Genomic DNA, 15,275 nt, shown 5'->3' on the forward strand with positions numbered 1-15,275 from the left:
ACTCAAAGTAGGAATAGCTAAAATTCCTAAAGCAACACTTTCAAAAACATTAGAATTAATTTTACCTTTCACTCTTCTGAGTCTATAATTTCATTGATTATTCACTTAATCATACTTAAAACTTTTCATGCAAGAGTATATACTTCCTAAGTGTTGTTTATCTAGTGGTAAAGTGCAAAAAAAATAGGAATATACATAATATTGTGCATCTTTTGATTCTTATTACATTGAGGTTTTTTTACTTGCTTGGTCAAAACTATTTGCTGCTTCTTACTTTTCTTACTGATCTTAGAGATCTTCTCTAAATATAGTGGTATTTAGTGACTTTATAATGTTAAAGGCCACTCAGACCTACTTTAAAACTACCCACTTTTTAGAAAAATTAAATACACATTTTTACTCACACATTCCTTCACATATAAAAAAAAAAGTTTCTGAATTACAGGAAATTTAGTGCCATCAGTTACACAAACCTGTATCAAAAAAGTTTTTGCCAGACAGGACAGGTACCTTTGCAACATTTTGCCAGAGACTTCAGCAAAGCCATGGCTAGAGAGTCAGCATACGGGGCTCGCTCCATTGAAATGTGATGCTCTGTAGCACACTCCTGGACTCTCTTCAAATATAGTCTGTCTTACATGTGGAGATCAGCATGTCTGTCTGTGACAAACCCCTTCCTTTCTGGGTATTTGCATTACAAGAAGGGATCACAGAATCAGAGATTCATGCAGTCAGAGAATAGTTTGGCTTAGAAGGACCTCAAAGATCATCTAGTTCCAATCCCCCTGCCATACACAGACTTTTTTCATTGGACCAAGTCACTTAGATACCTTGATCCAGGCTAGGCAGAACTTCCTTTGGAGTCTTCCTAGAGAGTAAAACTCTCTAGGAAAGACATACTCTTAATTAACTGAAACAAAATAAAAAACATGCTTCAGCTCTTACAAAAGTAAATCTTTCCCAGTTGGAAATGTCAGTAGAAGATTCATCTACTTTGTGTAAAAGATGTATTGTACAATATTATACAGTTAATTCAAATGAAAAACATAGAAGTAGAAACAACACCATTTTTCCCAGTAAAGCGAGCAAGCAGAATTTATCTCTGGCACTATCTGACATTTATCATTTGTACCCTCCTCTGTACAACACCAAGCAAAGGATAAGGTAGGTGAGTTTTTAACATTCTGTTGACAAGACCTAACAATCTATTACTAACTCTAATCATCCAGCATCCTACCTCTGCACTGAGCAGCCTGAAAAAAGAGATATCTGATATGATAAAAATGGTTCCTAAAAATTCCTGGGTTTCTACCTCACTACTGCTGTCAGTGCAGATGTCGGCTGGAGTGACACCACCTTCTATTCTTCAGTCCAGAGATTTATTCCAGAGGCTATGGTGTGGCACTTCCAAAAACTACCTCAATCTCTGCCTTGTTTGAACAGTTCACTAAATTTTGTAAAAAAAATATGGAAAATATATACCTGTACTAAAAATGCCAAATACAAAATGTGTATGACTTAAGCTGAGTGGTTTGTTTCAAAGTTAAAACTTTTCCTGCACTTTGGTGGGCTGCCAGTGTAGCTGATAACCAATTGTACTTCAAGGGATATGATGTTTATAACTACAGTAGTAATAAAACTAAACTAAATTAAATTAATAAATTTTTTAAAAAATCCTCTGCCATCAAGCTAAGCCTGCAAAACTTCTGAGTATATGCCCGGCCTCAGAAAAGCATGTGCATTTTAAGAATAAAAAAATCGGCTTTGAAGTGGGGAGTACTCAGTGAAGATGAATGGGCTGAGGTCACAACTCTACATGTTTTATTGTTTTAGTCCATCTGACTTGCTGAACAAACAAGCAGCCAAGTGCTGATTTACAGAGGGAAGGTTATCTTCCTGACCAATGAGGACCAAATGTTTTGTTTCGAAACAGAATCAGATTCTATGGAACATAAAATTCTTGGAACCTGCTGCTGATTTCCTGCCTTCAGTAATTTCTTCTTGTAGCTGGCAGAAGCTTAAAACAGTAAAATCAAGCAGTTTAGGAAACTTCCCACAGCAATGTCTTCCTAATGCTGAGTATGACAGGGTCGTAAAACATGACACAGAGAACATGAGCCATTGAATCTAATTTCTTTTTTTTTTTAATCTAAAAGGTTTACGAATTATTATATTTTCTTGCATTTTACTTAAATGTTAGCTACAGGTGGGAAACTGAGTCCAACTAAGTACAAACCAGGAGCTTTTATTAAAATATGGAGAACTGGCAAATCCAAATAAAGATTTCTGGACTCCACAATGTACAGAACTACTCTGATAGCCATAACTGTCTAGCAAATGGGTGTTTTTGCAGGAATTTTTCTTTAGCCAATGTCTCATGGGGGGAAAAAAAAGAATTCTAGCAACGGTACTCTATAAAAACTTCGGGGTAGATAGATCCACAAAGACACTCAAACCTTCAACATTAGTCATGACAGGTTCATGAAATGCCAAAGGCCTCCTAACCTGCCAAGAATGAAAAAATTCTTTCACACCTGCAGTTCTGCCCATTATTATATGTGATATCTTAACATAGCTGCAGGACTCTGGGACCTACATTGCAGCTAAGCCCAATGAAGCACGAGCACACAGATTTTTCTTAGATGGAGAGAGTCTTGATTTATCAAATAAGTTAATAATCGCATCACTGCGTTGAATGGTGGATAGCTGCCCAGTTTGGGGGAAATAATTCTGCCTGATTTCCGTTGATTGTTTAGCCTTTTGTTTACTGGACATACTAGGATGATATAGCCTTGTTTCTTGCACAGAAACAATGCCACCTATATCCATAATTAAATAGGCACTGGAGCGGAGATTTGGCACTATCGGTGTCTGTGTCTCTTGCTGGTTAAGCATGCCAAACACAGCACTGCAGGACAAAATTCTCCTCATCTATCTATGACCAAATTAATATTTGTTTTATGCAAAATGACACAGGACAAGAAATCTTCTTTTGAGAAGAGCATGTAGGTGGGGCTTCTCCTGAGAGAATAGCTTGGTTTATATCTCTTATGCCTAGTCTGGCAAAATGTCCCAGCCCAAATCTGTGTCCTAACTATGGAGCTCACAAAAAGGCTGTGAAGCTTTAGTTCCTACTTCAAAGAGAGCTTCCAGCTGAGAATTGAAGTCAGAAGTACGTGCCTTTCCCTGCACATTTAGCCTTGGCTGTGTCTTGATGAATCTAAGTCAGAACTAAGTTGTGCAGAACTGCACTTCATTGGACTACAGCTTCATTTTATCTGCTTTATATTTGCTGGGATTTGCTCTTGCTGTTTGGCATCATATCAATGCTGTATTTTAAAACCAACATTTGCTCAAAGAAAATTGGAGAAAGCAGAAGATCAGAGTTGAAAGGTTTCTTGGAAGAAGTGTTTGTGTTTCTGGATACAGTGATCACTGTTCAGCTGTTCAGATGATTTAAACTAAACAATTCTACATTAGTCAACAGTTCTATTACAAGACTCCTTGTAAAAGCAAAACCTTCTCTAATATGGAGGCCTCTCAGGAAATAGAAAAATAAAGTGAAATTAATTTGTGCTACTCAGTCCCCAAATCAGGGACCATTTCAGTCTTATTTTCAAGGGCTTAAAGTGGTTTGGTACTGTTGGCCACTTGACAAATCACATCTGAGTGAGAAAAGTTGTCAAGGTGTTCTTCCTCTTCCACACGTTTCTAGAACGAACAATTCTTGTTATCATATGTTCTGAGTCATAATAACAAATATTACTGGAAAGTTACAGATATTTTAAAAAGAAAATTAAGTTTCTCACACTTATTTATCAGTCCTTTTTCATAGAAAGGTACCAGAGCAGACATTATTTAAAACTCATGTAGTACGTGATCTTTCAGCTGAATGTATCAACATTCATTAGTCTTACTTACTGGTCATTTGTACTGCCTTTATTATCAAGTAAAGAATAAATGCAAATTCTAGGAAAAATTCTTCAAGACTTGTGATCTGTTGTTTTAAGGCTGACTACACAGGAGTTTGTTATAAACATTTCAAAAATCCTTTCATAAATCCTTTACATCTTAACTATTTTAAATGTAAGCAGGCTAAGAAAGTTTTTCATATATCCAACGTAATTGCATATTTTTCACTAACACACTCCTGTTGTGATTCCAAGTTAAAACTTATTATATAATAAAGTCAGTAACTACAATTAATATATAGTAAAGTAAAATTTCTGTATTATATTTTGACAGCAAATAATAAGAAACAAAGAAGTCTAAGAAATCTTTGAAAATGTAATTGGTTTCATTTTAATTGATCATTTTAATAGCACACAAGGCGTAACAAAATTAAATGCCTATTAGTGATCATTGTTCCAAAAATGCACTTTACTTCCATTAACTTACATAATTTTAGTGGGAGCACATTTAAAGTACAGCTGTAAATATTTTTAATCTTTGACTTTTTCTTTTACAGGAGCCTCTAAATGTTATTGATCCTAGTTTGATGGATCTAAATGGTCCAAGTGAAGATGCACTAGAATGGGATGAAACTGACATAAGTAATAAGCTCATCAGTATTCATGAAGACTTAAGTGATCCTGATCAGGAGCTCAACAAGGATGATCTAAACCAGAAACCTGCTTCAGAAGAATGTGGTGATAATGATGTGAATGAGGATGAAAGTATCAGTAATCATGGAATTCCTCTTTATTGTCCCAACATTACTTCCCCTCCAAATCCTCACATCTATCAGGTCTATAGTCTTCATAATATTGAACTATCAGAAAAAAAACATATGCCTTTTTTGAAAAAAACATCCAGACTCTCCAATGTAATGCAGTCTAACATTTTAAACAAAAGTCTCAGTAAAGATTCATCATTTTCATCTACCAAATCCCTGCCAGATCTTATAGGAGGTACCACATTGGCAAAACCATATAACTGCATGTATCAGAGTGGGAACATAAGCAGACATTCTGAGAGTGAGAGTGGGATAGTGAGTGAATGTGATACAGAAACTACAAATAATTCAGAAATTTTTTTGCTAAATGATATTGAAAGCAGTCAGAGCAATCCTGAAATTGGGCACGTGGAAATCCAAGTTGATAATGTAATAAAACCAAAACTAAAGCAAGATGAAGAAGATCATACTAGTCTTTCAGATGATTTCCAGTTGGCTCCTTCTGGATGCTGTGGAAGTGAAAATGATGAGGTTTTGGACAGCATTACTATGTCTAACTCTGGTTGTCCAGAAGAATTGCAAGGAAAACATGATGTGTTTACATTTTATGATTACTCTTATCTTCAAGGCTCCAAATTAAAATTACCAGTGATAATGAAACAATCGCAGATTGAAAAAACACATACAGAGGATAGTTTGTTTCATGACTTCTGTTTTGACAAAATACCTGGTAAATCTGAGCATAAGTCTGGAGAGTCACAACCAGATGGGTTTATTCATGATCATACTCTGGCAAGTATCTGTGGAGAATCAGATCCCAATTCTGGTAAATCTGCAGAAACTGTAAAAAAATTACCTGTTACAGAGAATACAAGGCAGGTTTCCTCTGTATCTCATAGTTCTTCTTTAGAATCTCTGTCAGTAGTAGGTGATTTGTTCAGCTCAGGTATTTTTAAAAGTGGAGATGGTCTTCAGCGAAGTGCCTCTTTGGAGAGCTGGCTGACTTCCTACAAAAGCAATGAAGATCTTTTCAGTCATCATGGCTCTGGAGACATAAGTGCAAGCAGTGATTCTGTTGGAGAGCTCAGTAAAAGGACATTAGATCTTCTGAATCGCTTAGAGAATATCCAGAGTCCTTCAGATCAAAAAATAAAGCGCAGCATCTCTGATATGACACTCCAAAGTAGCTCTCAAAAAATGTCTTTTACTGGGCAGCTGTCTCTAGATATTGCATCTTCAATCAATGAAGATTCAGCAGCTTCTCTCACTGAACTCAGCAGCAGCGAGGATCTTTCTCTCTGCTCTGAAGACATTGTACTACACAGAAATAAAATACCAGATTCAAATGCATCATTTAGAAAACATCTTAATAGATCTGTAGCTGATGAGAGTGATGTCAATGTCAGCATGATTGTTAATGTCTCCTGCACTTCTGCTTGTACTGATGATGAAGATGACAGTGATTTGCTTTCAAGTTCCACCCTTACCTTAACTGAGGAAGAGCTAGGTATCAAAGATGAAGATGACGACTCTAGTATAGCAACTGATGAGGATATTTATGAAGAATGCAATTTAATTTCAGGACTTGATTATATAAAAAACGAGCTCCAAACCTGGATTAGACCAAAATTTTCCTTGACAAGGGAGAAAAGAAAAAGTAACCCCAGTGATGAAATTCAGCACAGTAAAGAAGTTAGTAATGAGACATCAAAAGCCACTGATACTTTAAGCATTGAAACACTATTGAATGGTTCAGTGCAGAAAATATCAGAAAATAATGGCAATAGTAAGAATATACCATGTGATCATGAAAAAGGGACAAAGAGTCACCCAATGAAAGACATCTCTCAGGTTGTGAAGGATCAGCTTGTGGATGATATGGAGAATGGCAATGTTGAAAATACTCTTGCCAGTCAAAAGGAAGGTCTTGTTAGTGTCTCAGCAACCCCTAAAACTCATGCATCACTTGATGTCAGAGAAGCTGAAAATGAGTGTGGTGTCTGTGAAGCATTTACAGACAGTTCAGATGATTCACATATGGATGGCAAGGAGACTGTTCTTTCCTCAGCTGGATCCCGGAACCCTCCAAGAGAATGTCAAAGTCATCTTCAGTCTGATCATCACTCTGTTGCTTCCTCTCCTGCAAAAAAGCCTTGCCTTGAATCTTCCTCAGAAATTAATTCCGTAGGCATACAAGATACAGCTTTACAGCCATCCTTACCTAGTGGTCAACAACACAGAATAAACGCTACTGAAAAATTTCCTGATTGCTGTGCAGCCTTGAAATCCAGTGAAGCAGAATGCAACTCATCAGCCAATGGTTTTGATTTGTGCTGTAACTGTGAATCTGCTGATTTTGATAAAAAAAACATGGAAGATGGCTCAGTACACAATTTTGTGAGGGAGATAATAGACATGGCATCAACAGCTTTGAAAAGTAAGTCACAACCTGAATGTGAGTCATCTGCTCCAGCTTCATTAGCACAGATCAAGGAAAAAGTGTTAGAACACTCTCACAGACCCATCCAGCTAAGAAAAGGGGACTTCTATTCTTATCTTTCACTTTCTTCTCATGATAGTGACTGTGGAGAGGTAATCAAATACATAGAGGAAAAGAGCAGCACTCCTGTGCCACTGGACTTCACAGATGAGAGAGAAGATATTGAATGCTTCTTTGAAGCCTGTCCTGAGGAAGAACGGGTTGAGCAGCAGCAACAGCCTGTTTCTAATGGTTCTTCTGAAGCACAAGCTGAGCAGCAGCAACCTATTTCTAACCCTATTTCTGAAACATCTGCAGAGTCACTAGGTGAAGTGACTCCAGAGTCATTAGAATTTAAAACTTCTTCTGAAGGTAGGGATTTATCTTTCTTATGTGGGGATGACAATGATAAAAATACTCCAAAAACTAACAAAAAATGTACATCAAGTAATTCAAAAAATGCTGATGATGATTTGCTGTTTTCAGATGGACGAAATGAAAGTTTGGAAAAGAATTCTCCAGAGGTTAGCACTAAAAAGAGTAGTGCAGGAAAATCACCGGGAACAGAAGATAAAAAAGGATGTGTTGCCGCTTCTGAAGAGGCTTCAGCTACAGAGTTTCAGATAAAGCCTGGCCAGTCACAGAAAAAGGATAGTTTACATCAGAACAGAAAAACTCTTACTTGTGAAGAAAATCTCCTGAAACTTCATAAGGAAAGACATATAAATATGCACAGATAGAATGTAACCCTCTCCAGGCACATAGATTATTCTAAAAACAGGTATGTACTCTATGTACTCTACAAGTTGCACTTTTTTTTTTTTTTTACTTTTTTTTTAAACTTTTTTTTTTTTTTTTTTTTGTACAATGAAAAGAGATGAATCATCAGCCAGGGCTTCTGTTTCCTGATAGTGCTATGTCATTTGTTTTGATTACACTATAACTCCAGTTTACATGCCACTAGTCAACAAATGCAGTGAATACAAATTGCTTTTTGCCCTTTGGCTTTGCACTGACTGGAGCTGCTCCCTTCTGGAACAAGTCTGCTATCTTGCAGAACCTGGGAATTCTTTCAACATAATATATCAGCCTCCATTCCCTCCTCAGCTGAGGAAACCAGAAACCATCCCTGATCATTGATGCCTTTCTCTGCAGGCATCTGGTCTTAGGAGGGGTTCAAAAGCACTTGATAAAACTGAACTTCCAGTTCTACAAGAACTAGTTTGTTTGACTAGTGAGTTGGAGTTCTATGATATTTCTAGACAAGCCATGGAGAATGGCTAAACAGACTGGAGAACAGAGAGATAGTAAGTCATCTCCTGATGCCAGTTTACCATGATTTTAATTCAGTAAGCCATTATTAAGTACTGAATTATTACAACATAGCATTAGGCCAAAAGCTGAGGTTTCCAAAACAACAAATCTTTACAACATCATGAAAGTATATAATGTGAGGGTAATGGAGATGGAAACTGATGACTATCCAGTACCCAGCAGTACTGCAACCTTTGGTTCTTTTTTGTGGTAAGCATTTTAAAACATGAATAAGATGATGGAACCTAAGGCAAAAAGGTGGTCCTGATCTCTACCAATTTTTGAAAGTGGTTCAGATCTGGAATTTCTGACCTCACATAAACATTCAACAATAGCTGCACATTTAATAATGAAAGAGGATCTACAGAGCAACCTTTGGATCAGTTCCTAGCATTCAGCACTGCTGTTTTGAGTCTCACTAGTTTGGTGACCCAAAAGCCAGCACAGCTCTATCAAATGCCATTAATCTTTGGAAACACTCCTCCAGCAGATCACAGCCAGAACAGCAACTCCAAATGCCAATCCAATTCCAAATGCCACTGCTTGCCAGAAGCTGTAGCAAGGGAATTTACAATAAAACACAAGGCTAAGCATGGGACAGATATCCTTGAGGAGTTCTTGAATCTCCACCTGTGGAGATTTGTTTCAAAATTCAAGTGGATGTGGCCCTGAATAATCTTTTCTACCTTTGAAAACAGCCTTCCTTTTAACAGGAGGTTGGACCAATTGATGTTCAAGTTTCCTTTCAACCTAAGTTAAGCTATGATTCCAAGATATTGGCAGGAGAAAAGGCTGTTATTAATCACTGCCCATGGAAAACATTAGTACTCTCCTATGGCAAACTATGTAGCTGTAGCAGAGGATCACATCTGATTTATACAAAATAGATTTGTTTGCTGCCCTTAAAGATCTAACTTCCTCGTTTTTGATTTTGTTATGTTATATTTCTAAGCTTTGGGCTTTCCATTTATTGGTGGTTTACCCAGCATTCCCGCATTCACATATATATTTCTAGCAAAGCCTTTAGGTTATGACAGCAATAGCCTACAGCTTGCTGCTATCTCAACGCATCTCTGTTTGACTAATGCTTTATCTTGGAACCGTCATAGCAAAGAGGATATGTCTGGAATGGCTTTGAAATAGGCTATCATGACCTGCTGATTGCCAATTAGGTTAATACTTGGACACATCCAAACAACTGGAGGAGCAGTGGAAATCAGCTATGAATTACAAAATTCATAGATAATTCTATGTATTCTAGAATTAAATTAAATTGATTATGTGTATATAGAAGTCTCTATTTGGAAACTGAGATGATGACAAAAGTCTGAGATTGTCAACTGAAACTGATGTAAACATAAGCTTTCCAAGTTATTGTTTTACTAGTTTTCTCATTTTTATCACTCATTTTTATAATATTGTTTTGAGGAAGAATACTTGCTGTAGTGAGTGTGATTTTATCCTTGTTCTCATTCTTTCACTGATAATGACATGTCTTTTCAATTTATTAGTACTTTTGCTCTGAGGATCTCAAAATACTGCATAAACTTACCTCACTCTTCAGAACTTAATAATTATTTGCATGGTAGCTAGGTGTTTTTTTCCCATAAGACTGGAAATGAAAATATGCAGTTTGTGTGAGGTCTAAGATTGGACATAGAGGATAGGTTTAATAATAAATGTCCCACAATGCAATAAAATATAATTCAGAATCTGGATACAACAACTTAATAGGGTTATGTTATAGCTTCCACTTTTGCCCAGGGGCTGACAAATTACTTTAAGAGAACAAAGCCCTTCACTCTACATTCCCACTTTTTATATGTAGGAAGATACACTGGTTCTTAACTTGTACATATAGCATTACTTCCATGGAAACTATGTACTGTATTATTCCCAGAAGTAAAGTTCTAGAATACATGTAGTTTATCTCTGACACACCAAAAATGAAAATATGAGCTGCTAGGTTTGGTTTCACTAAAGTCTGAGCTCCCTTCCCCCATTCACAAGCTTGATGCTTTAACTTCATCTCTCATGCTATGGGGAATGAATTACAGAAGCAATCTATCCTAATTTGTTAACTTATTCAAATAACAGTTATTATACTTAACTATGCTAAAGATTATCTTTTTGGTGGCAGATTGTTTATTTTTTGATGAGGCTAATTACTGATTTTCCAAAGGTAATTTACATTTATTACTAATACATCTTTTAAAATGTGACAGATAAATGTTGTTCCCATAAGTGTATTATGAAAAAAGTTACTATTTAAAAACACATTATTTAATTTGAAAGATAAATGGCAAACACCATTATTTTTCCTGAAGCACCTGTGCTGTAAGCTCATTTAAATGTGTAATTCCATGTGTAGCTGCAATACTTGGAAAAAAAATATATACTATATGTGTACCTTAAAAGCATACTGAGAATTCAAAGCTGGCAAAGACATGATTTCAAATGTAGGTTGATTTTGTACTGTTTTAGTATTTACTAAATACTAATATTTAGAATATTTAGTATTTAATTCTATGGGCAGACTCAAAAATATCTCCGACAGCACTGACTACTCCTTCACATGAGCTGACACAGAGTTCTTCAACAGAGGTGCTCATAAAGCTGTACTGATTTTATTTCTCAATTAAGGGTCACCTTGAAAGATCTATGTGTACATGAGATCATGTGATCTTCTGCTGCCACTGTGACCCATGACTCACCAATGGGATGAGAGCTTTTAGTAACAAATTCAATATGCATAGAGATCAGTACATTCAGGACATTTATGTGTTCTACCCAAAGCCTTTTCTAGAGAATGCCTTAGATTCTGAGTGTGATCTGTTAGTTCTTACAAGTAAATCCAAAAGCTATTTCTTTACTTCTGTATTTTAAATTTAAGTTTTAACTTTATTTAGGGAAAAAATAATTTACTTGCATTTAAGAAAACTAAATTTATTTTATCTGACAGTGCTGCAATATTAGATAGAATATTCTGCCACTTACTATCACCAGGAGAAACCCAGCACTAGTGCTCAAAGCGCCTGACTGTTATTTTCTGCTCAGCAATAGATATTTTTTGTATGACTTTTTCCTTCCTTGTCTCATTTTTTTTTAGCAACAAAATAATGAGAATAATGATTAGTGAGACCTGTGAAGAATAGCTTATTTATGTAAAAGTATTTTGAGATCCACAGATAAAAGATGATACCTGGATGCAAAGGACTGTTAGTTATTTATTTCCTACAGGAGAAAAAAACCCAAGTTTACATAATAGTTAGTATATAATAATTTACTTTTAGAGACTGGAACTACAATAATAATCTAAATCTTTGCCTATTTTTTTTTCCTAGAGATTTTTATAGGGAAGTAAATATTATAAAGTTTCTTTATAGAGTTTAAAGTAGTTGAACTTTTTAGCTCCTTACAGTACCTGACTTTAAAAAAGCTAAGTAAACAGAGAATCTTATATTGAAATCTATGAATTACATCATTTTTGAAAAATCCATCAGTGAGACTTTTCTTACTCATGCCAGAATTGTAGAAACCTTTTGATACAATCTGCTGCTTTATTCAGATCAGTTCTTCATTAATATCTAAACAGGCGGTTGAGCTTTTCAATATTTTCAAGAAAGAGTATTTCTTGTATAAATGGGGAAGGATGTGGTCAGTTACAACAAAGAAGATCAAAGGAGATGGTAACTGGATAAATCCAGATATTCCTGCTTAACTTGGAAGGCACATAATGCATGTCTGGAGTGCCTCCTAGGAAATGCCTATGAGATGTACTTCACACTAATCTTTGAGCTGTATTCTGACAGTTATTTCTTCATAATTCTCATCATAAGCCCATGCTCTTTGCTGAATAGCTTAACCATAAACTCTGAGCTGGATAATTCTATAGTAGGCAAATTTAACTCATTCTGGTACTAGAAGTGTCTAAATAGTTACAATTTAAAAATGCAGTGATGATACTGACAATTCTATTCACAGACCACTTCTGTGACAGTCTTTTCCTCTTCTCCATTGAAGTCTCACTATATATGTTTGCACAAATATTAAAATAATTGTTGGATAGATCTTTTTGTTGCTTGACTTCTGAAAATTTGCATGTTTTCATTGGTTGGTGCACTTCTGTGTGCTGGAGGTAAGTTCACAGGTAAAGATGAGGACAAGATCCAGGGAAAATGTCCAATGTGACGAACACCCTTGTTTCTTTAGAAGCAAAGTCTTTATGAAAAACAGTGACTTTTCTACATCAATTCATTTTTTCATAATAACTTGTACCTCAGGCTGTTAAAAGTAATTTTTTGCCTACTGTATGCTTCTGCATTAAAGACTCTGGCATGTGACCATTTATTGGCTATCTATTATTGTTCTGGAAGACCTATGTTTTGCAAATAAAACTTCATTTTCTGTAACCTACTATTACTTTTCTGTTTCCTTTTAGAAACTTGGCTGCAATTCAGGTGCAGGTTCATCCTGTAAACCCTGGGATGACCTCCAATTCCATTGTATCACTGCCCTTCATTAAACTGACTCCCAAGATAATTTTTTTTTTCCAAATGTGGTTTGTCCATGTTGGCTTTGTGGTCAGGCTGCATATGCTAGTCCTGTTGCAGTGATCACTTTGTTTTGTAGCAAGGCCATTTGCCTTCATATGGATTCCTCTCCCAAGCTACCTCTAATGACCTCCCCTTCCTAAATTGGATGCTTCTGTACTACTTACCACTGGTTCTGTTCTTTAAAGTACTATAGAATTCACAGTCATTCTGGTTCATCTTTTCAGAATTGTACCTGTCAGTAATCTTCTATTTTATGTATCAAATTTAATATTTATCTGTATAATGCATAAGTTTATTGAAACTATTTTGCTTTTAAAGTGACTATTTTGTTGGATTGCAGCAAAAAGAAGTCATTGGTCCTCCTGATTCAATGCATCTAAAAGTTAAGCAATTTAAATACATGGCATTTTATTTATTTAATTTAAAAATTTAATCTATGCAACACTTCAAGAAACAACTACATAGTGTTGTATATTAGAAACTGTTGACATTCTACTGAATTAAGTATAACATTTTGGGTTTTTATGCTTCTTGAGGTGGTAATGAGAAAAAAAGTTTTTAAAAAATGTGTGCCTTGCTGTATTTCTTATACCATTTATTAAAAAGCTGCTTTCACAGTAAAATTATGTTGGTTTGAAAGGAGGAAATAGCAAGGTTAAGATGTGTGAATAATTTCTGTATATATGTATAACCAACTGCAAACATTGATGTATAATGACAGTATAAAATGCTTTCATGTTTGTGATGTCCAGTGATGTGGAAATTATAAGCCTTAAAATCATTAGATTGCATGGTAATTAGAATTGGCACAATAAACATAGTTTATTGGGGAAAAAAAACAGAATTGTTGATCTGTTTTACCTGCGTTCCAAGCACAGAATGCTTTACAAAAATTCCAAAGAATATGGTTTTCTTTGCAAATATTCCTTAGAGATGTGTGACTCTTTAACTGGTGAAGATTTGTATTATCTGACTCACAGGTAAAGCACTTTTTCATTAAAGGTTCTGTAGGTCTTTTGGGCCAAACAAGTAGACACAAATATTTAGTATCTCATATAATATTTTATAGCAGATCTTTTCATTGTTTATCAGCAGCAGTTTGTTGTCCAATTCTTAAAATTTCATTCATTTACATAATCGTATTGAACGAGCTCTATCTAGACACTCCAGCAGTTGGCTGTTTTGATGACTTAGATTGTACATTTTAAGTACTTTTATCTTTTGCTAAAACAATATCGAATGGCCGAAAAAAGCCAACCAGCCAGCATTACAAGTTAACTCTGCAAACATGGCATTCATCTCCTAAAAACACTATTGGGAAGGAATGTCGGGAAATTTAAGATAAGCAGTGCCCTCTGATGCCACCTGTAATCATTATATTTCCAATGATTTAAACGTTTTTTACAAAAAGCTTCAGCATTCCTCCTTTAAAACATGGACATCAGTTTGACAAGCTTAGCTTTAAGCAGAGAGAAGCTACACTGACCAGAAGCTATATTCATACAACACTGAAGGAACAGATATTTAAGAACAATCTCATGTTTTCCAAAGTATTAACAGCTTCCTGTTACTGCAAAAGGGAAATTATTTGTCTCTTGATTTAAATTTCCACAGTGTAGTCTTAGGCAAGCTATGAGGTTTGTAGGGCAGCAGTAACAATGCTTATCTGTAAGTAGAAATAAGAAGTATTTATTGTGTGAACCTTTTGAATCTGCAGAGATTTTGCACATGCATATCTTTTATCAAATATAAGTCTTACAAGTTAACTAATAATTACCTTAAATGTATAATTATATAGCTGAAGACCACTTTATTATATTTTAAAGATTATATATATATATATATATAAATTCAAAGTATAACTCCTAATTTTAGGAAATTTTTTGAGGTGACAATTATGTTTATTTATGAGCTATCTCAACCATGATTTTTTAAATGGTCTTGACAGAGGAATTGAGTTAATAATTATTCTTCTTTTCTCCCTATTATTTTCTGGTTTATGCTATATATTTTTTTAAACCTTCTTTGACTGTGGTCATACCTTGCACTGTGACAACAGGCGAACTAATAATTCAGAGACTTTTCAGATCTGTCATCTCACCCAACAGACTGTGCATAACTCCATCAATTACTTGTACCATTCTATTAGGCCATTTGCCACAAATTCACTTTTTTTCCTGGGGGAAAACAGTATTACTTGTCAAATCAATAAACCACATATTCATCATACAATATCTGGAATACTATATGG

At 35.3% G+C, this 15,275-nt stretch overlaps 1 protein-coding gene across 4 annotated transcripts in view; it reads left to right on the forward strand.

The window, feature by feature from the left end:
- The window catches only part of AKAP6 (A-kinase anchoring protein 6), a 258,458-nt gene extending 244,595 nt beyond the window's left edge, over positions 1-13,863 (forward strand). For 3 of the 4 annotated variants that reach the window (XM_038139050.1, XM_038139052.1, XM_038139051.1), the window contains 2 exons: positions 4,469-7,935; positions 12,910-13,863. In XM_038139050.1, coding sequence (XP_037994978.1) covers positions 4,469-7,894 — 3,426 coding nt within the window. In that variant the 3' untranslated portion in view covers positions 7,895-7,935; positions 12,910-13,863. The remainder of the gene's footprint in view (positions 1-4,468; positions 7,936-12,909) is intronic. The other variant, XM_038139053.1, reaches the window with a different exon arrangement.
- The last annotated feature ends 1,412 nt before the right edge of the window (positions 13,864-15,275 follow it).

The sequence above is a fragment of the Motacilla alba genome, chromosome 5, assembly GCF_015832195.1.
Source record: "Motacilla alba alba isolate MOTALB_02 chromosome 5, Motacilla_alba_V1.0_pri, whole genome shotgun sequence".
In the NCBI taxonomy this organism is placed as follows: domain Eukaryota; kingdom Metazoa; phylum Chordata; class Aves; order Passeriformes; family Motacillidae; genus Motacilla; species Motacilla alba.